General features: G+C 42.1%; 2 protein-coding genes across 3 annotated transcripts; both read right to left on the bottom strand.

The window, feature by feature from the left end:
• Nucleotides 1-496: 496 nt before the first annotated feature.
• insig2 (insulin induced gene 2) lies at nt 497-6,314 on the bottom strand. Of its 2 annotated transcripts, none has more exons than XM_088012658.1 (7): nt 6,139-6,314; nt 4,045-4,199; nt 3,118-3,290; nt 2,712-2,836; nt 1,831-1,994; nt 1,602-1,701; nt 497-909 (listed from the first exon to the last, which is right to left on the bottom strand). In XM_088012658.1, the coding sequence occupies exons 2-7, from the start codon at nt 4,143-4,145 to the stop codon at nt 868-870; spliced, it is 705 nt and encodes a 234-aa protein (XP_087868784.1). In that variant the 5' UTR covers nt 4,146-4,199; nt 6,139-6,314; the 3' UTR covers nt 497-867. The 2 variants fall into 2 exon arrangements, with proteins under 2 accessions (XP_087868784.1, XP_087868781.1); XM_088012655.1 differs by having other exon boundaries at nt 1,831-1,997; nt 6,139-6,313.
• A 10,588-nt stretch (nt 6,315-16,902) lies between these two features.
• LOC106904179 (U3 small nucleolar RNA-associated protein 14 homolog A-like) lies at nt 16,903-19,917 on the bottom strand. The gene has a single exon (XM_014968366.2). It carries the CDS (start codon nt 19,622-19,624, stop codon nt 17,330-17,332), a length of 2,295 nt encoding a protein of 764 aa, XP_014823852.2. The 5' UTR covers nt 19,625-19,917; the 3' UTR covers nt 16,903-17,329.
• Nucleotides 19,918-21,170: the final 1,253 nt, after the last annotated feature.

Below are 21,170 nucleotides of genomic sequence, written 5' to 3'. Positions count from 1 at the left end.
GGCACTGAAAATGAGCTGACTGATGCATTGTCTCCTGCACCATTGATGGACCGGACTAACAGGCAAAATGGCTACTGAGGTCCTAGTTGAGAGCCTCCGTTTAAAGGGGGAGGTGTTACAGCTGCAGTGGGTCTCTGCCCTTTTTCCTTGTAGGGGTCTGGAGACGGGCCTACTGCAGGCGTTATGTTTTGCCCTGATTGGTGCTCTGCTGCTTTAAAGCTGCCATGTATGCAGCAAACAGGAGGCTTTTCCGTCTCCCTCCTCAGAACCCCATTTGGTTTGGCTTGTATCTCATGGTTGGGTTTTGTTAGGTTTGTTTTACATTTGCTTATTTTCTCATTTCAGATGTTCCTTTTTCAGGTTTTATTTCTCTATTATAATTTAATAAATTCCATTTTCATTTAATCAGAAAACCCTCGTGTGGTCTCCTTTAATGTTATCCCACCAAACAAGCCTGGTGGACGCAACACCCAAACAAAAATGAACAAGACATACGTCCATGTGTTTGAGGATTTATTTTAAACAGACTGCAAAGACTGTTACTGATGCATAAAGAAAAATTAACCAATTTTGTTTTGGCACAATGCAGCCAAAGTTTGTGATGTGAAAAATGAATTGTTCTGTAGATAATCCCCTTCCAGTCAGATGCACAGACTGCACCACAGAGAAGGAAAAATAAGTCCTTGTCATGATCCACTTCATCCCAGGGAAGCAGAAATGCTTTTAAAAAGACCTGAAGAGAGCGAATCAAAAATACTGTCTTCATCTGCAGAACACAGCCAGTCAAGAGTTCACGGGTTGTTTAACATTTCCTAACTGGAACATGCTGAAAACACGTCATCTCAGATTTTTGACGAGACGGGAATCTCAGTCCAGATGGGTCTTCTCTTGCAGGAACTTGTATTCGTACTGGAAATAACAGAAGAGTCGCAGTTATTGAAGGTTCAAACTCCTTCTGGCTTTTCCAAATGTGAAAAGAATCAAATTAACTTTTTCAGTCAAAGCAACAATAATCCTCCTATAAAAGGAAGAATTGCTCAGAAGTCCCTGAGCGCAAAACAAACGGCAATATTTATCATTCAAGCAAGACTGAATTGTAAAGTTTACTTTCTATAGCTCTTCATGTTGTGCCATGAAGAGTTATGGTACATATGCAAATAGAAAATACAGCAAACTTGAGTCAAACAACTGCAGATACACTTTTTCTATGTGATGAATCTTAGTGAGGAGTCAATGTGACAGTCATTAGGCTATAAAACTGCACTGGGTTTGAAATAACAACAAAAAACATCAGCTGAACAAAGACGTGGCATATTTAGTTTAATAAAAAAAGTGATGGTTAAAAGCCAAGGCTTTGATGGTTGTTTTTCCGTGTAAACCTCTTAAGTTGAGTTCACACAAATCTAATCTGTAACTATGGAAACCAGCAGAGAAACCGCCTAAAAGCCCAGCTGATGCAACTGCAGCCAAGTATTTACTTACAAAGGGCAAATATATACGACACTATTCAGACTTTTATTTGGATAAACTTTTTGAAAACAAAGATTTTCCTTCAAAGCTGCAATTGTGCATCAAACAAAAATACTTTTGCCATTTCTTACCAAAGCAAGCTGTCGACCAATGTTTCCCATGGTAATGACTCCAGCAAAGAAGATGCAGGGAAGCCACGAGCGAATGTAGAGGAAATCTGGATTAGTATACCTAGGCAGAGAATAGGCATGTAACAGTCAGCTTTAAACTGTATTTCCCATTGAATAACTAAATGGGAAAATATGAAAAATAGTGATTTTCAGTTAAAAATAAATAAAAATCTATAGAGAAGCGGCTTACTGAAACACTCCATTGTAAACCAGGATCTGAGTGGTAAGTGTGGCCAGTAAGGCGATGCTGATCCCCAAACCGAAGCCACTGCGGGAGCGGTCGAACGTCCACCACAAACCAATGGAGAGTGCTGCTAGGGTCAGAGACAACTGGACGTTGTTTGCAAAGTCTACCTTCTGACCAAAGGGGTCAAAGAAATAAACGGACCTTAAGAGAAATTCACACATTAATGCTGTACAACTCCTGGAAGGATCCAGGCTTTTTGCCTGCCGTGTAACAAGTTGTTTAGGATGAACACCCCTAACTGTGTTCCTTTGACAAAAACAGGACCACAGGATGCATTTACTTCTATTTAAATGTCTGAACTGTAAATGGTTTATTGAAGTATGATGAGAGCAAGAACTTTTATGCAACTTGCACAGTTGATGCAATAAAGTGAATGTTTGGAGGAGGAAGGTTTTGCGGAACTTAACATGAAAACTAAAACAGGAACTAGAGGTGATGTGGCATGAAAACAAACTGCTCAGCGTGCCTTCAGCTACTGTGTCATGCCAATGGAACCAGTCACACAGGAAAGTACAGTGGGTCACATGATGTCCTTAATTAGATAAACCCAGACAGAACTGCTGGAACTAACTGTGAATCCACAGACAAATACAAATGATAATGAATGGGAACATGAGCCAGCAGACAGTGAGGTGTTCATCTTCGAAGAACAGCGACAGCATGCTTGATGAGGCACAAAGAGAATCTCTAATACACTCGTTCTTATACATGACAAAATTCAGGAAAAAAGGCGCAAATTTTATTTAATCTGAAAACTGATGCTAACATGTTGCGTATTTTAATCACTTTAACAGCCACAATAAACAACAGATAAAAAAGGATACAGCACTGGCATGGTTGATGCCAACAAATACAGCCACACATCGCATCACACTCGACCACTCCCGCTTGAACTTGTGAGGTTCACCGAGTCTTCTGTCGATGCAGGGATACAGAACTCCGATCATGGCTGTGGAGGACAAAACAACACAGAAACAACAGTGGTGATGAAGTTTTGCTTCAATTCAGACAGGATTTATGGAGGTCAGGCGTTTTTTTTGTGCGCAAGCTTCCCAGAAGTCACTGCTCCTTCAGTAACGAGCAAATACAGAGAAATAAACACACTAATTTTGGGATTACTTAATCCTGAAGGCACGCCAAAATTATAAGTGACTTTGGATGACGCACACCTGAAGAAACAGTTATGATGCTGTGGTTGTGCTTATAACATATTTAGCCACTTGTACACACCTGAGGCAATGCCACAGCTGGGTGGCACCCACCAGACGGATGAGAAGATGCTACTGATGACATCTGGGGGGAAAAGTGTCACATTTCTCTGCACCTGAAGAAGGTTTAGCACCAGAGCCAGGAAGACTCCCACAGAGAACAGCATTCCCCCTCGGATTAAAAGGTTGGTGGTTCTGAAAGGCAAAAACACAAAAAGAAATGGGTAAGAAGACTTGGTACACATTTCCTCTGAGAATTGCCAAAGTATGCAACAGCAGCGTTAGGACAGTACACAATGCACCGCAGTAGTACCGGTCAATTCAGTTCACTTGATTTATATAGCGCCAATCCACAACAAATGTCACAAAAATATTTTAAATTCAGCCACATACATTCCAACTGATCCCAATGTCAAATTAGGATATATGTGCTGCATTAATTATACTGCTAATTAACTTAGCACTAACTGGTCTGGTCTGCAGTTAGGGGTTGTAGAAACAAGAAAAATAATAAATCACCTTCTCTTTCGGAAATACGGCTAACTTGATACAAACTGATTTGAGCATTTGGGACAAAATGCTGATTTCAATGTACACTTTTATGACAACCAGACCGCCTTGATCTGGATCATTCTAGTTCACGCTCCCTGCTTCAGTATTTTTACTAAGATGTTTTAAACTATCCCATCTAAGTTCTTTGACTCCGTTTGCATAAACAGGTTTGCAAGCGGAGATTTGATCCAAACAGCGACAAGTTTTGAGAGCAAGGAGAAAAGTTTGAGAAAGCACAGTGAATATCTGAAAGAGAACGGAAGTTTGGAGAACAAGCATTACAAGGTTTGAGAAGAAAGGCGTGAAGTCCTGCTTACAGACTGACCATGTGTGCTCTCAAATTATGGCAGAAAATTTCCCCCATCATCAAGGTAATGTGAGATAGTCAAAAGCAAACCTGTTGGTGATAAATGACACGTAGGGTCCCCGGCTATTGTGCTGCCTCTCTGACCGCTGATGCTGGTCACTGTTGCTCATCGTAGTCAGTGTTGCACACATCCAGAACAGGAAGTATCTTTCTCCACCATGACTGAGTCCAGAAGCCTCATCTGGCTGCACAGAAAAAGAATCCGACCCATTGTCACAAAACATTTTTGACAATTGTTTAACATAAAACTATTGACAACTTTATTTTCTGTCTTAGCATTAATAGCTGCAAGTTATTTGAATGACCATACATTTACTCCACTCATCAAGGCAAGATACAATTCCTTATACCAGTGGTCCCCAGCCCCCCGGTCGGTGGACCGGTACCGGTCCGTGGACCAATTGGTACCGGGCCGCGCAAGAAATAATTAAATATTTCGGTTTTATGTCTTATTTGAGTCTGGAGGATCTTTTATTTTGAAAATCCTTTAACCGGATTCTCTCAGTTACTTGCGCGCCAACACTGAGCCCACCATGCCAGTGCCCAAAATGAGTAAGAAACGGATCAGATGTCTTTGGAAAGTTTCTTTGCAAAGGGGAAAAGGCCCAGAGAAGAGACAGGAGGATGGATTTATCCCGGACCGGTAGGTGATTCCCACATTACAAGCCGCTCTGTGTAACATGCAGCGACCGGCTGCTAATGAGGCAATGAAGCTTCAAACTGCTTCGCCTCGTAGAGACCAAGCAGGCTGTGGATATAAGCAACACTTCGGGTGTTGTTGTCTCCATCACTCCCAGATGGGACCGTCTAGTTGCAGAGAAACGAGCTCAGGGCTCCCGTTAGCCATTATCGTGAGTTAAAATGTTCGTTTTTGTGGCGCATCTATATCTTATTTTGAAGGGATATGTAAACGTTACCATAGCAACCAGAGTCAGAGAGCGTTTGGGCAGTGGTCGAGAGGAGATGAGCAGAGCTTGTGAGTCTTAAGTCTGGTTTAGACGGCAAGATTTAAGGACTGTTGGCCGATTCTCCAAACCTCTGTGACCACAGAGCTGATAAAAGTACAACATGTTTGATTGGTTCGTGTCTCCAAAGCAGGAGCAGCACGAACCGATTCCAGTCACAAACATCGCGATTTCAGAAGAAAATCCACAAAACCCCCAACATAGCGGTTTCTGATATCGGCGACATGGGCAGTCACCCAGGACTGCATTTTGTGGGAGCAGCATGAGCTGAATTTTGTAACTGTTTTCAACTGTAGGCAAGCACTGAACAAATACACACTCATTCCATAAATCAGAATATGACTAAAAAGGTCATTTGTTTAGCAATTCCATCACCAAGTGAAATAAGTCATAGACAACTGACAGTTACACATCCTTACATCTCTTTGTATGTTTAATACCTTATAAAAAGTTATTTTCAATAAATACTATTAATCTGACAAGCCTCATCGGGATGTATATCCTAGGTTATTGATTAAGAATGCATGGCATTCATATTTAAGTTTTGGCCTTGTTCTTAGCACAAAAAAGGCCTTCCAGCGTGCATCAGCATTACCTCCTCTGCCCAGATGTTCCTCACAATGCATCCAATTTGCAACACAAAGTTACACCCTTGCATTATATAGATTAATTAGATTACTTTCGTTGTAACATATTTCTATTTCGTAGTATTGAATTAGATTGCATGGCATTCACATTTAAGTTTTGGCCTTATTCTTAGCACTAAAAAAAGAAAAGGCCTTCCAGTAATTGTGGGTGCATCAACGCCCCTCTACCCCCACCTCCTCGTCCCCACCAACTTGCAACACAAATAGTTACACCCTGGTTATAGAAGCCCGACGCTACCGGGTCAGATGCCTGTGAGCAAACAAAAGCTAAGAAGCGGAGAAGTTCCGACATGGCCACGTCCTGCTCGGTGTGTGTCAAACAGAAACATGGCCTTTCTTTCTAAAAAAACAAACAAAAAAACAACAACACTAAGAACACAATGTCACGTGTGTTGCGATAATAAGCCAGTTAATGCTGAACGAAATGGACTAAATACAGTTCACCTAGCTACTGGAGGCAATTTAACATCAGCAGTCAAAGCAAACTGGATTAAATCAAACTTAACTCTTACCTTATCCTGCACCGGAAGAGCTCTCACGGCCGCAGCACATTGTTAGGGATTTTATAAAGAACCACGTCCTTACAAAAACAAACAAAAAGGCTGAGACCACCAAGCTCTTAAGATTTCTCCGTCGCTCTTCACTCAAGCTACTTCCGGCTGGTCAGCCTCGACGTCCATGACGCAACTACGTTATGTAAAGCAGACGAGAAGGCGCTCGCTGTATGGCAGGCAGTTTTTAGCATAAATTCGGTTTTACCGCTGTTACGATATCCCCAATTGTTCTTGGACTAGACGTTTTAGTAATTTAAGATTTCTCTAATTATATTTTGACTATACAAAATACCCACTTGACAAATCTCTAATTACTTCCTGACTAGTCGGAATTACGCCAGGTGTATATTTACACACAACGTGTTCTTGTCTGTTTATACCTGACTGTTGTGTTCCTGTGTCTCCAGCTCCGCCTCACTTTCTTCTTTTGTTCATGGTCCTCCAGGACCGTTATAAATATGAAGTTATTCATTTCCTCTTCCCTTTTATTTGTTCCACTGGGAAGAGGCAAGTTTTATAATCCATCACAATTCTTTTATTTATATTGTTCAAATGTTTATTTTTCTTTTTGTATAGGTGTATTTTCACTTGAGTTGTTATTACACCTTTATAAGATTTGATACTAAATGCTTGGTTGTGTTTTGAGCATGCACTGGATGCTAGCACTACTATTTTGTATAGATCGCGCTGGAGAACTGCAGCACATGCTATGTGCTATTGCTAATATCTCCCGATTGTCAGGTTAAATAAACGGAGACCGCCTCCAAACCCAGATTTGATGTCTTGTGGTTTGTCCGATCACCAATTGACGGACACAACGTAGAAGTCCACTGGTCACACATAGTCAAAACGTCCCTGACTTACATAAGACTTTGGAAGTTTAATAAAACAATGAAAAATAGAAAAAACATAAAATATGTTTGAAAATACACCACTTTCATGTTGAAAATGATTTGATAATAGCAATTTTAGCTTTTCAAGACAGTTTTTAAGTGCATTCGGTTTGTTGTAAATTAAACGCAAAAGAAAAATCGTTCCCCGTGTCCCTTAAAGGGCTCCGTAATTTACAAAGGGTGAAGTGAAACATGTTTAAGTGCGAGTCTAAGTGGTGTATTTGGCTAGAGGAAGTATTTTATTTTGAAGAATGCTTAACAGGATCTAGTTCTGTCTTTCGTGACTTCCGTTGATGTCGGTTGCTAGGTTACGAACAGCCGTTGCCGTTTTCAGCTGTCAGCTGTCGCCGTTTTCTGCTCAATAAAAACCGAACAGAAATGTTCACCAAACACACCTGAGCCTCCGTCGTGATGGAAGAAGCTTTCACTCCGTAGCAGCTTAGCTTGGGGCCATCCCTGATGTTAGGAAATATTGTATTGAGATGGATATTTGACTACATTTATTGCTCAACCTAATTCATCATCATTCAAACATCACAAGTGTGTCTATCTACCATTGGCAGCACAGACAGAATATTATGCTTATTCAAATTAGTTTTCTTGCCTGCCTAGAACCTGTTTTGGTTATCCTTCCATCAACAGTCTCACGGGACAATCACTTAACCCCAGTAATTAGGAGGATCATGGAAGCCTTGTAAGGGGATGGGGATCATGCAGGTTTTTCAATTAGTAGTCAATGGCATCTTTGAGGGTTCTGATATAGGCAGGGATACAATATATCATCACCTCCCTCGCTGATCTCTGGGGGTCTCTTCATTATCAGGCCATTGTCACCTCTGTCAGTGTAAATGTGAAAGATGGGGTGTGGATTGGATGTGGATGATGAGAGAGGGGTGGAGTCAGGGCTTGGCTGAAAATGTAATCTTCAGTGGACCACTCTAAAATAATAGGCCTCGTGACCTCTGAGGTCTATAATAACACCAGACCCCTCTCCGTATCCTCCGTCTGCTAATCCCCAGACAGTTCTGACGGTGAAGAGATCCTTCAGTAAGAGTACTGAAGGCAGAAACATGAAACGGGAGCAATAGAAGAAAATGGCTGCAGCTCATTTGTTCCACTACATTTCTCAAACTGTTTGGAGTTTTGAACCCCTTGAAAGTGACATTTTTTTAAGCTTAGGAGAGATTACATACATTAAAGACTAGAATAAAAAACAACAACATTTTTTATTGTTTAGGAAATCACTTCAAGCTAAAATACAGATTGTTTTCAACAGAGTTCTATTTTGCATTAATACAAACTGCTGTACAAATGCTGCACACAATTGTGTGACATTCTGTCGGTTATGCACCTGTGCATAAAATGCCTCCTCTTCACTGCTGCATTGTCTCTTCAGCCGCTTGGGGAATAGTCAAGTTTGTACCAACAAGATGACTGAAGGCAGAACAGAGATGTAAGATGTAGAGCACAGGTAGCTCCCCAGTGTCAGCATACTGATTCATCTCAACAATGGAACATGCAGGAAGCACACTGTGGCATCGCAGGTGTCTGATTAATGGACCCAAGTTCCAACGGAAAGTCAAACGATGCCTGGTGAGTTCGCATGTGGGTTTAATGACATTTTGAAACCAAAAGCATAAACGACCATTCTAGTTCAGAAGAGGAAACTAAAGAATGCAAAACCCTCTGTTCCTTTTGATGCAGGGGGAAGTGCTAGGGGTCTGAGACAAAATCAATATCACTGCACAACTGTTTGGGACTAGGAGAGGAAAATGCAAATGAGCCATTGCTGCCAGAAAGGAAACCTATGGCAGCATGTGTGTGGCATACATAATGATCATGACAAAAGAGGGTATATCCCTTGTGAGTAAGTCTGCACAACAATGATTACAGACTGGTGAATGTGTCTACCACTAGACAAGAGGCTGCACTTCTGATGCAAATCAAAGCTGCTACACCCTCAAATAAATCCATTCTTCCCAGACATGAAATTAATGTGTTCCAGAAGCTAATTTATAATTAACCACACCAATTCATAGAGCAAGTAGAGCCTAGCCCTATAGCACCATCTGCTGGGCTCACGCTGTTACAATGGAACCATCCCCTTTTAACGAAATCATCCATCAAACAAAGATGTTCATTTTAACAGATGAACTCTTGTGAATTTAATTTGTACAGGAAAAATTAAATGCCCTGAATTTTGTAAGATGGACCATATGGACACAAACTGGACCAGGGCTCTGCGATGGACTGGTGACCTGTCCAGGATGACCCCGCCTCTCGCCAGTTGACCGCTGGAGATGGACACGGACACCCCTTGCGACCCTACTAGAGATAAGCGTGTTAGAAAATGGATGGTTGGATGGATGGAAGGAAATTGCACCAGGTTCAGCTGGAAGTTGTCTGCCCTGTTTAATAAGCCTATGAATACCAAACAGCTGACTCAGTCGGCAGCAAGATCCTGGGTTCATCTCTCAGTCTGGCGTTATCAGAATTGGGCTTTGCATTTTCTCCCTGTACATGCATGGGTTTCTCTGGATCCCACAGTTCTGCTAGGTTGATTGTTCTCTAAATTACCTTTTGGTGTGAGTGTGTAAATGCATGAGGCAGCCCCTAAGCCCTCCCACCTCAGCGACCCAGCAATGACAAGCGCTGTACGGAAGACACAGAAGATGGGAGGATAGGTGAAATCCCGTTTTTCCCACCCCAAATTCAATCCCTTCATATCACCTCCTTTTTATTTTCATTCCAAGGAAATGTACAAGACGGAGAGCTCAGGCCCAGATCTGCTCATCTGCACACACAGTACAGGTTAATGGGAGGGATGCGAGAGAGAGCTCAGGCTACTGCTGATTCGTCAACCAGTGACATGCAGCTTCTCCGCAGTCGAATCTGTCACTGTTAATCAGGAGCAATCTCTGAACAGCCAGCAAGGACTATCAGAGAGGTGAGCCCATTGCTTTTCAGAATGAAACAGATGATAAATCATTTGTACATAATTAGTGTTCGGCAAGGTTACAACTGACACGTATTTTCATCTTAATTATGGGGGAAATTTGTTCCATTAATTTAATTTGGCGTGCTTGAGTAGCTCTGAGCCTAACCAAGTTAATCTTCCTCCTGTCAGGGTGGAAATGGACTCAGGCCTGGGATTACACAAGAAAATGGGGTCTTTCATTCTTCTCACATACCAACACACACACACACACACACACACACACACACACACACACACACACACACACACACACACACACACACACACACACACACACGCACACACATCCAAGACAGCTAAAAGATCAATCTGCGTCCTTGAATCTTATCTGGAGTGTGCAGAAAAGAAGGCAGTGGTAATGTGGGCATTACAGTTTCTCACCATCTCTGGATGTAACGCACTGAGTGGCTACAAGGAAGACAAGGGAGCCAGTGCTAGATGATGAATTCTATCTTGCACAACATTAGACTTTATTAGGTTGAGTAACAGAGAAAAATATCTATTTTGTCATGACACCTACTGATGGATCTTAAAAATTTCACATGGGAGTGGAGTAGCAAGAAGTCTATGCGTGGCGGATATACTTGGCCTCCTTTGAGATGTGAAAAAAAACCTGTATGTACATAGGACCAACAAAATCAAAATACAAAAGCTCAAAAAGGGCAGGGTGTTCTTCTTCCTGTTGATTTTGTATTGGTGGTCAGCAAAAGATGTGTAGTAGCACTATCTATCGGTATGGAGTTTGGTTCATAGGGTGCTGTGACGTCTTTACTTTTATATGTTGTTAAGAATAAATTGCATAAGTGACTGATTTACAATTATATGTTAAGCATAATTTACATGATGATTATTATTAATTGAATTTAAAATGATTGTATATAATTGCAAAATGTGAAGTGAAACGTATTTAAGGGCGAGGCATGATTTATTTGGATAGAGGAAGTCTTTTATTTTGAAAAATGCTTAACAGGATCTGGTTCTGTCTTTTGTCACTGTCTTGCTTCTGTTGATTTTAGTTGCTAGGTAACGAACAGCTGTTGCCTGGACCGTTTTCGCCTCAATAAAAACTGAACAGAAATGTTCAATAAAAGGCATCAGAGCCTCCGTCTTGATTGAAGAAGCTTTCACTCCGTAACACACACACACACACACACACACCTACACACACACACACACACACATCGTGGAGATTCCTTCACACGTCTGCATCCTGGAATAGCACCTGACCCAAACTCTTGCCCGAGTTGTTCTTGAAATCTGCCTTTGAAATACAATCATGAAGCCCTTTTATCCCCAAGGCTCCTGAATGACACAAGACAAGAACTTCTGGGTTCTGGACCTCAATCAAATTATGTATTAGTGCATACCTGGGTCGCTCTTCTGCTTTTGTTTCTTATGTTTGGTAAAATAGTCACAGCATTAAATTGTCTGCGAAAATTAATAAAAATAAATATAATAGGTCACAGACTGTTTCTAGCACTGTGCAATGATTAATACATGAATAATCCTAATGAATTAATTGTAATTAAAAATAATAGCGGATAAAAGGCTTCAGAACATTTATACCACAGCAGGTAAGGAAAACCACAAAAGCAAAAATTAAATCATATACAAATCTATTAATCTCTCCATGTTAAATAAATAAAAAGTATAATGTTTTATTTAAGTATTTATGTCAGCTTGAGTCATGCAGAGCTGAGCTGATCATTTCCATAGCAACGAGTGCAGTGAGCTCACTGATGAGGTCATAGACGTACATCACAGTAGATGAAAGAAGTTCTAAAGCTTGAATGCTGGAATCTCTAAGCATCAGTCAGGATCCAGACATTTCTTGGACTTTGAGATTTGGATACAGCAACAATGTTTGGTTTTGCGACGGCGATTGTTCCCCTGATATTCCCGGTTGGTTGGGGCATTGGATATGCCGTAACCACCGGGATGAAGAAGGTATGTGATCATTTCTTTCCTGGGAAGGATGGCAAAGAAGAAGACAATCACACTGAAGAGGAAGATCTATTTTGGACAGGATTTTCATCCACATCCGAAAAACAAACCGACCCGGCTGGGGAGGTTTGTCCTGAAAAGCCTTTGGACGATGGGACCGCGGACTCCATCTCGTTCTCTGTACAAGACAGTACAGAGGACGACTGTACTGTCTCTGGACAAACTGACCCGGCTGGGGAGGTTTGTCCAGAGACGATGGTACACGATGGGGGTGAGACAACAGTCGCAGAAAAATCTGACCCGGCTGGGGAAGATTTGTCTGCGGCTGATCTCGCAGCCAAAGCTCTGGGTGAGGAGACAGCCAAAGCTTTGGTTTCCCTGGTCCCAACCTTAAAGAAGAGTCCTCTGAAGGGGACGTTCACAGGGACCCTTGAAATACAAAGTTCCCCGGATGGGGAACTTTGTATTGTTGATGACAACAGAGCTTTGCCAAGACAAACACGTCTAAATTTACAGATTTCCGTTGGTGTTGAGGTTTCCAGTTCCCCTATTTCAGTAGATGGCGTTGGCTCGGATCTCCCAGATGTAGGGAGGACAGCATCTGCAGGACCCGGACAAGCTGAGGAGAACTTTTTCAAGTTCTCCAATGAGCTCCAGAACAGCTGGGTGAACGTTGCTTTCCAGAGCGTCCTGAACCTGAGCGTCACCAAGCGGTGTCTCGCTCAGGAAAGGATTTTTCTGGAGGCATCGTCCATCCCCAGCTGTGGGAGGCTCATCCACTCAGCTGTCCGTCAGCCCGGCAAACATTTTTGTCAACAAGACCTTTCCCCTGTTCTGATGGAGCTGACGGAGAGGAAGCTACCGTCAGATGTGGGGAAGGACTATGATATAAAAAGTTTGCTGGAGTCTGTTCTGGTCTGGTTGGACTCGTTTGGCGGCGACACAGATAGACAGATGTATGACAACGACTTCTGCTCTAACTGTGGAGCCACTTCCCTCAGGCTCCTGAACAACGGCGCCATGATTGCTCTTCCACCGATACTATTTTCAACCAGTATATCCATACTGCTGGAGTACTGGTTGGACTTAGCATGCAAGCGCCGTTGTTCAGGCTGCGGGTCACCCTGGCAGAAAAAACACTGTCTGACCGATAACAAGGTCCTGGTGTTTTTTCTGCACAGGGTGACCAGGAGGTACCAAACAAGAGCCACTCAGACCATCGAGGTCCCTGCAGAATGTGGGACGGAGACGTACCACCTGTCCTCCGTCATCTGTGGGGATCCGAAGATGACGGAGTTCTATTGCTACTTAAATAAGGGAGAACGAACCATGAAGGCAGAAAACGAGCATGTCTTCACTGCAGACAGTGACTGCAGTGAAGACATGTACAAGAACGGCTTCATTTATATTTACGAGAAGAACTGAGAACACCAGAAGACAAAAGGCAAAAAGATTTGACAGGAAATCTTTTTTCCTGTTTGCAGGTTTCTCTCCGGGCGCTCCGGCTTCCTGCCACAGTTTGAAATGATCCAGAAAACGAGCATGTCTTCACTGCAGACAGTGACTGCAGTGAAGACATGTCCAACAACGGCTTTATTTATATTTATGAAAAGAACTGAGAACACCAGAGGTTAATTTCTCCAGCGCCTCCTCTGGAAGATGGCAAAGGGCCCTTTGGAGAGGAGCTAAAAATATTAACATCGGAAGAAGAAAAGAATCCTAGAAGACCTAGTAACCATTTTGAGGCTGGAGAAATCTGACTGGGACCAAACATGTCTGATTTAAACTTATGGGGCAAAAGGTAAAAAGTTTTGACAGGTTTCCTGTTTGCAGGTTTCTCTCCGGGCACTCCGGCTTCCTGCCACAATCTGAAATAGGGGTTGAATCAATTAATCGACTAGTCGATTCTTTTCTCTGCAATGACTTTTTTCTGGGCTAGTCCACTAGTCACAATCACATGACAAAACAGATTTTTCCAAGGAAATGAAAGAAGGTGGACTAGGTGAGCTCGACAGAAAGCTCAAATTGTATAAAAATGTAAATAATTTAACAAAGACAATCTGTAAATTACAGCATAGGCTACCGCAATAGGGGCGTTGCGCGGCGCGGTGGTTAGCACGGCGCCCCGCATACAGAGACCTTAGCCGCGGTAGTCAGGAGTCCGACTCCCGTCCTCCATTCGCTGGGCCCATGACAACCGCTCTCTCTGCCCCCTTACAGTCAGATTGCTGTCAAATAAACTAGTGCCGAAAAAATCCTTAAAAAGAAAAGACTACCGGAGCAATGTGTGACAAAGCGTCATGATGTCTTTACGCTTCTAAAGAGCGTAAAGATCTTTATAAGATCTTTATAATATATATATATAAAGATATATTATAATATATCTTTATATAGCGTAAAGATCTTTATAAGATATCTATCTATCTATCTATCTATCTATCTATCTATCTATCTATCTATCTATCTATCTATCTATCTATCTATCTATCTATCTATCTATCTATCTATCTATCTATCTATCTATCTATCTATCTATCTATCTATCTATCGATAGTTCATTTTAGTTCATTGAACTAAAAACCATATATATATATTTGTAAAGAAGGTGGTCAGTAACTATATATATATATATATATATATATATATATATATATATATATATATATATATATATATATATATATAGTTACTGACCACCTTCTTTACAAAGATTTAGATATCATTTCATACATATAGAGCTGACCACCTATCGGCTGGAAGTCGATAGATGTCATCATTACCATTTGACTGTGGTGTGAAACCAACAAAACAATATTGGGTTACTCTACCCACTGTGTCACTTTAGTGAGTGAAAAACAAACACGTTTTAAGCAAAAATGAGCCAGACACAAGGCCTATTTTTAAGTGAGACTTTTTTTTTATACACACGCTTTGTTGTTATTTTCTATCTGTTGAGCCTGTTGTGCTGTGATATTGAAAGACACAGTTATGCAGGGCGATCACTCCACCTTCCAGGGACCTAAATTTTTATTCACATCAAAATATTTCTACTTTCAATGCTAAAAGAGGCTTTTGGACAAACAAGAGATTTTTAGACGTCTGATTTTAAGGACATGCAATTTGGAGGGAAAAGCTGGAGACAGATGTTCCTCTTTTCCCCACACCCTGTTGTCACATGCATAAAGCCGTGAAAACCCAGCTTGATCGCAGCTTTCATCTGCTCGAATGTATCTAATGTTGTTGGAGTCAGTGAAGCTCTGAAGGCTAGTTCTCATTTCATTCCACAAAGCTTCACAAAGGTTTAGTAATTGGTCTGGAGAAGTGGTTCAGCAGAGAGTAATGTGGAGAATGACATGATTTTCAATGGAATCCTCTATTGTCTCTTGAGCATTCAGGTTGACAATCAGTACCTGAACAGATGAATAGTCTATTATTGCATCCTGTCCACCTTAATAGAGTGTCTATCAAGTGTAATGGCTTTTCTTTTCAACACTCCTGTGTATTCTGAAAAATAGCTGTGAGCAGGAGAAAAGAAGGAAGTTTGACACTAAATCACAAAATGCTTCTTTTAGACACTTCAGCAGCAACCCTCCTTCCTTTTCACAGGAACTTTTAGTTAAGTCCAAAATTATACTTAATTAGATTACGATGATGGCAGGCGACCATTCTAACCTCAAAGACGTGGAGCTAACCACCCAAAATAATAAAACTTCCCATGGAAACATGTAAAGTTGGTGGTCAGCAACTATAAGAAAGGTTTAGATATCATTTTTAATATAAGTTCAAACAGATAAGAACAGCTAAATGTTTTTAATCATGCGGTGACCCCTCTAACATATTTTTATGATCAGAAACTAACTTCTTGATTGAATTAAAATGTCAAATTTAAATCTGCAATGGGTCAGACTAGCTGGGCCTAAATGTAGCTCAGTTGATATTTGAATGCAACACATTGTTGCTACAATGCTTCTCACCCAATGCACAGTATTGCAGCTGTGCTGGAAAACTCCTTTAGCTACAGAATACATAATCACCACTGAAATATTTAAAAGATAAATTCATTCACAAATACAAACATATTACTCTTTGGTGTCACTGGCTTTATGTTGACTCACAGCAACGCAGCACTAGCGTGGTTAAGTTCAATGGTTCTGCAGTAACTACAGACTCATTCAATGAACTAGGATATTATTAGAAATGTCATTTATTTCAGTCAGTCCATCGCTAAGTGAAAAACATTGTACAGTCAAAGACTGATGTTTAACGTCTTTTTCTGAAAACATATTTAACATTATGTTACACCAAACCAAAAAGTACTATTTTTAAAAAGAGAAACACGAGTTTTATGAAGTTTGTTAAATATCTGGTGAGCTTTTTTTTTTTTTTTCTCCAGGTACTTTTATCATGAGAAATGAGACTCACCAGGATTTGTGTTGTAACAACTGCATACAGGCTGTATAACACACTGCATTTGTAAAATTTGGATTCTAATTAGCCCCAATTAAAATCTTATCTTTGCACTGTGGTGTTTTCTGGCTGTTCCAAGTAAAGCATAGGCTGTGGATTATTCACATTAAATATTTTCAGAATAAAATCAGTGTATATTGAAGAATTGCTTTTTTTTTTTGCATTGAAATTAAAAGTTTGATCAAGCCCTCATGAGTAAAGTTTACAGACAGAACTTTCATTATCTTTCTTGGCCTTTTTGCTATTTTGTTCATATATATATATATATATATATATATATATATATATATATATATATATATATATATATATATATATATATATACATTTCTGCCATGGCAGTTATATTAAATGTTTATCTAATATCATTGCTGGTTTTACCTTTCTAAAATCTTAGATTACAGGAAACACACCAAAGAATTGAGCATATTATATATTTTATTAATACAGCTTCACCTCATTCGATTCCTCCACCTTTTACACTAAGAACACACTTTCCCACAATTTATCCAACAATAAGATAATTATGGAAAAGCAGCAGCACACACCAACATGACGATCTGCAAAGAGCAAAGCAATTCCCAGAAAGCTGCAGTCCACCGTCTGTTCAGACACACAAGGCACTGAAATTACATTTCATTACTCAGTTAATATAAGTTAATATAAATGTGACTGAACAGAAAATGGAAAGCATTTCAGTTAGACTCATATTTCAAATCAGTCGCATTCTCTGCATTTTAAGGGGAATTTTATTCTTTTTCTTTGACATACATGAACAAATTAACTGGTCCAAAATTGTTCTAGTGAAAACTGCTGCCACGTTTCTGCCCTGCACGGACTTTTCCACCTAGCTACTTTCTCTAGCAACCACCTTCTTCTTCTTGTTCTTCAGCAGTTCTTCCTCGGTCACGGGATCGATGATGGCCCCCAGCTGGGTGACCACTCTGGGTTTGGTGACCTTTTTCACAGTTCGCTCCGTGTTCCAGGTACGGCCAAGCGGTGAGCGGATACAGCCCTCGAACTGTGCATGGTTCTCGAAGGGGAACGGCAGGGAATGAACCTGGTGGAGGCTGACGGAGGCGTTCCTCTTCTCAGAGATGATGACATTGGGAAGATGCTGGTCCTTTCTTGGTGGAGGAGGGGCACTCTTCACCCGAAACCTTCTGCGCTTTCCTTTTGGTGGCTTTAGACCCACGCCCCCCCAGCACCCCCAGCCAGGCAGGGTGAGGTCTATCACCTTGGGCTTCCCTTCATCCTCCTTCCTCCTTTTATCTTTAAGAAAGTCTGAGATTACATCATCTCCAGCAAACGCTTCCTTAATCAGTCCTCTTTGGTCCATCTTAGCTTCTGCGTCCTCGGAGTCTGTGACAGTTGGAGTAAATGGAACTTTGATAAGCTCTGTCTCTTTAGTGAGAACTTCCTTCAGCTCTATTCCTTTCTTCTTTTTCCTTTTGCCTACGTGCTTCTCTTCAGAGGGAGGGGCTTCCGTAGCGGGAGGCTGACTGGGTTCAAATGACGGCTCAGGAGGGAGAAGCTCCACGTCCTCCACGGTCCTGATCCTCATCAGCGTCTCCTCCAGCGGAGCCGACCGTTCAGAGCAGTCGGCTGCTTTTGTCTCTCTCAGGACATTTTCTCTTCCACTGGGGACGCTTACGGACTCCAACACGCAACAGCTGTCATCGCTGTCGGAAGCCTCCGACTCGACTGCTGCGTCCTCCGTCGCCTCCTCTGGCAAAACACCTCCTGCTGCGTCAGACTCCTGAGCTTGATGCAGTTTCCTCCTACTGTTAAACTCTCTGAGGAGGGCTTCCTCTTCTGTTTCCACAACCTGACACTCCTCCTCTTCCTCACACACAGCCTGTGCTGCCTCAGTCACCGTGTCACTCAGCTGCTGCAGCTGCTGCTGCTGCTGCTGCGCTGGTTCTGCAGTTAGTTTGCCTTTCATCCACGGATTCGATGCATCTCGACCATCCACCGCATCGTTCACAAAGTCAGGAAGCAAATCACCTGCCTCCTCCTCCTCCTCATCATCATCGTCATCATCATTGTCGTTGAGTGGAGTAATCAACTTTTGAGTGAGCTCTTTGTTCATCTCCAGCTGCTGCTGCATGGCTTTGCGAGCCTCTTCGTCATATTTGGCCATGATGACCTTTGACTTGGCCCACTTGCTGCTGTTCTGATGTTTTAGTGACATCCTCTCCTGCATCCTGGCCAGCTCCATCTTATTCAGCTCCTCCAGGGCAACCGCTGGATCCAGCTTCACCATCTCGTCAAAGTGCTTCAGGAACTCCTTCCGCTTGGCCTTGTTCTGCACTTTGTGATACTTCTTGCTTTTGATTTTTCTCTCTCTCCGAGCCTTGGCCTCATAGTAGGACTGCAGGGCCCGGGCTTTTTGCAGCTCAGCACGGCGGATCTTGGCCTCTTCCAGGCTCATGGCCTTTACTGACGCCTCCTCAGCAGGGGTCAGAACGGGGTCAGTAAGGGGCTGCTTGTTGGCAGAGAGCAGAGAAAAGATCTCCTGCTCCAGTGGAGTCCGAGCCTTCCAGCCCACCACCAGTCTCTCTACCGGTTTGGGGCCGGCCCGGTCCTGGTTCAGAGGGAACAGCAGCTGCTCGGCCCTCTGGTTCTGGATGATGACGCCGTCCCAGCGGCTCACCTCTGAGGCTGCCTTCTGGAAAGCCATGTCCCTCTGGATCCTCTCAGTCTCTTGTTTGCTCAGAGGAGATTCGATGGTTTTCTCAGAGAGCTGCAGATTCTTCAACTGCTTTCTGCTTTTAGCTGGGACAGCGGAGGTCTTTTCTAAGCTCCCGATCAGATCCGACAGCTGGACCTTACCGGGACCACCGTCAGGGTTCACAGAGAACTCGGACATGTGTCCGGCCGCCTCGGACCTCTCCCCCAGCGCCTTCTTCCTCTTCCCACCCAGAGACCTGATGGCCTCCAGCAATTTTTGCCGTTTTCGTTCATCCTCTCCGTCGTCCTCCTCGCCGCTCACGGTTTCTTCCTCTCCTCTGTCCATACCGCCTTGCTCTTCTTCTTCCTCTTCATACACCGGCTGTTGACCCCCCTCGCTGACGACAGGAGCACCGGAGCTCACCGTTAACTTCCTTTTATTACTTTTTTTCTTGGAGACTTTCGCCATGCTGAAGACCACACTGAGCTCAATCTCACATGTGCCCCAAACACAAACGCTGTCGCAAAGCCTGGTCGTAACAAGAGCAGGAGTGTCGCAAAAAATGTTTCCGTCTCTTTGTAAACTTTCCTCCCTTTGGGTTTTCTAAAGTCTCTTTCCACGAAGGAACTTCTCGAGCCTACAGGCCACAACATCAGATGGGTGACGTAGAAATCATTTCTTTTACTCAGATGAAATTATGTCGGAATCATTCAACTGTTTGTAGAAAGCTTCTTCTTCTTCTTTTGAATTTTAGCTGGCAACCAACTTAAGGTGCATTTACCGCCACCTACCGGACTGGAGTGTGGTCATCATTAGTTTGTAGAAAGCTTCACTATGTGATCAGATTTAAAGGGCGCACTCTTTCACTGCTACTGCAGAAAACGAAGTGGGCTACAGGAACAGCAAAGTATTTTTAAAAAATTACTTGGCATACAAGTTAAGCTATATCGACTAACTTAGAAATGACAGTACAAGTCACATTTACTTCTCTGTTAAAATAAGCGATGAGCCTTTCCCACTTGTGTGAGCTGCTGCCCTCTGGGGGGCGCCATATAGATGGATGGATTTTAAACAGTAGTGGAGAAACACTGCAGTAGTGCTGTGATCACAGTACGCTCCAGTGAAACATTTGGTTTATCATAATTGCTAATGAAGTACAGTTTTAGCTACTTGGATGGAATGAGCGGGTGAAGGAGCTTCATGCTGTGGTTGACAGAAGCATGCTCTTCTTTTGGAGTAGAAGAAACGGGCAAATGCACATTTTAAATATGACCTAGGTTTTATTAAAAGAAATGAGGATACAATGAAGTATAATTTACTTACAAGAAAAATGCAAAACAACTGCACACATGATTTCTGGAAGGAAATAAAGAATATGAATAATGATAAAACAGGTCTGCCAATAAATATCGACGGCGTAAACGGAGCAGAGGAAATTGCTCAGATGTGGCAGAAGCATTATTATGAACTATTTAACTGCGTTAAAAGTTCCCCGGCAGGTGGTATGGATGAGCTGTCTGCAGAGGACTGGAAATATTCAAGCAGAAAACTCTTTCCTTTGTTTGCTCTGTGTTTTACTGGGTTTTTAGTCCATGGCATTTCGTCTGATTCACTTTTAGCTGTTATATTAGTGCCTATTATAAAGGCACTAATATAAGCTGGCATAATAAACAACAGGGATAATTATCGGCCCATAGCGTTAGCCAGTGTACTATCCAAGGTTATGGAGAGGATTATATTGAGTATGACTGAACATTTTCTGCTTACTTCAGATAACCAGTTTGGTGTTAAATCACCCCATGCCACAGATATGTGTGTATTCGCTTTGAAAGAGATTTCAAATGGGTGGATAAAGTGCTATATAAGTTCAGTCCATTTAGAGGAAATGTGAAAAATATTTCACCAAGGACAGAGTATTGCTTTTATGAAATGTTACAGTATGCCAGTATTACTGACATTTCTCCGTCCTAAGAACAGGGAGGATCAACGACAGAACATTTCCGTTCACTGCACT

The sequence above is a fragment of the Poecilia mexicana genome, unplaced genomic scaffold (assembly GCF_051168715.1).
Source record: "Poecilia mexicana isolate PSO_F unplaced genomic scaffold, ASM5116871v1 scaffold_2, whole genome shotgun sequence".
Classification (NCBI taxonomy): Eukaryota; Metazoa; Chordata; class Actinopteri; order Cyprinodontiformes; family Poeciliidae; genus Poecilia; species Poecilia mexicana.
Note: the sequence above shows the minus strand (reverse complement) of the source record. Positions and strands in the feature narration are given on the sequence as shown.

Bases quoted from the DNA above. Each gene is read 5' to 3' on its own strand.
- LOC106904179 (XM_014968366.2), bottom strand. From the start codon at position 19,624: ATGGCGAAAGTCTCCAAGAAAAAAAGTAATAAAAGGAAGTTAACGGTG.
- insig2 (XM_088012655.1), bottom strand. From the start codon at position 4,145: ATGTGTGCAACACTGACTACGATGAGCAACAGTGACCAGCATCAGCGG. The intron at 2,837-3,117 runs GTGTGTACAAGT...TGTCCTCCACAG, and splicing joins CAGCTGTGGCATTGCCTCAG to CCATGATCGGAGTTCTGTAT. The intron at 1,998-2,711 runs GTATCCTTTTTT...CCCTTTGGTCAG, and splicing joins GCATCAACCATGCCAGTGCT to AAGGTAGACTTTGCAAACAA.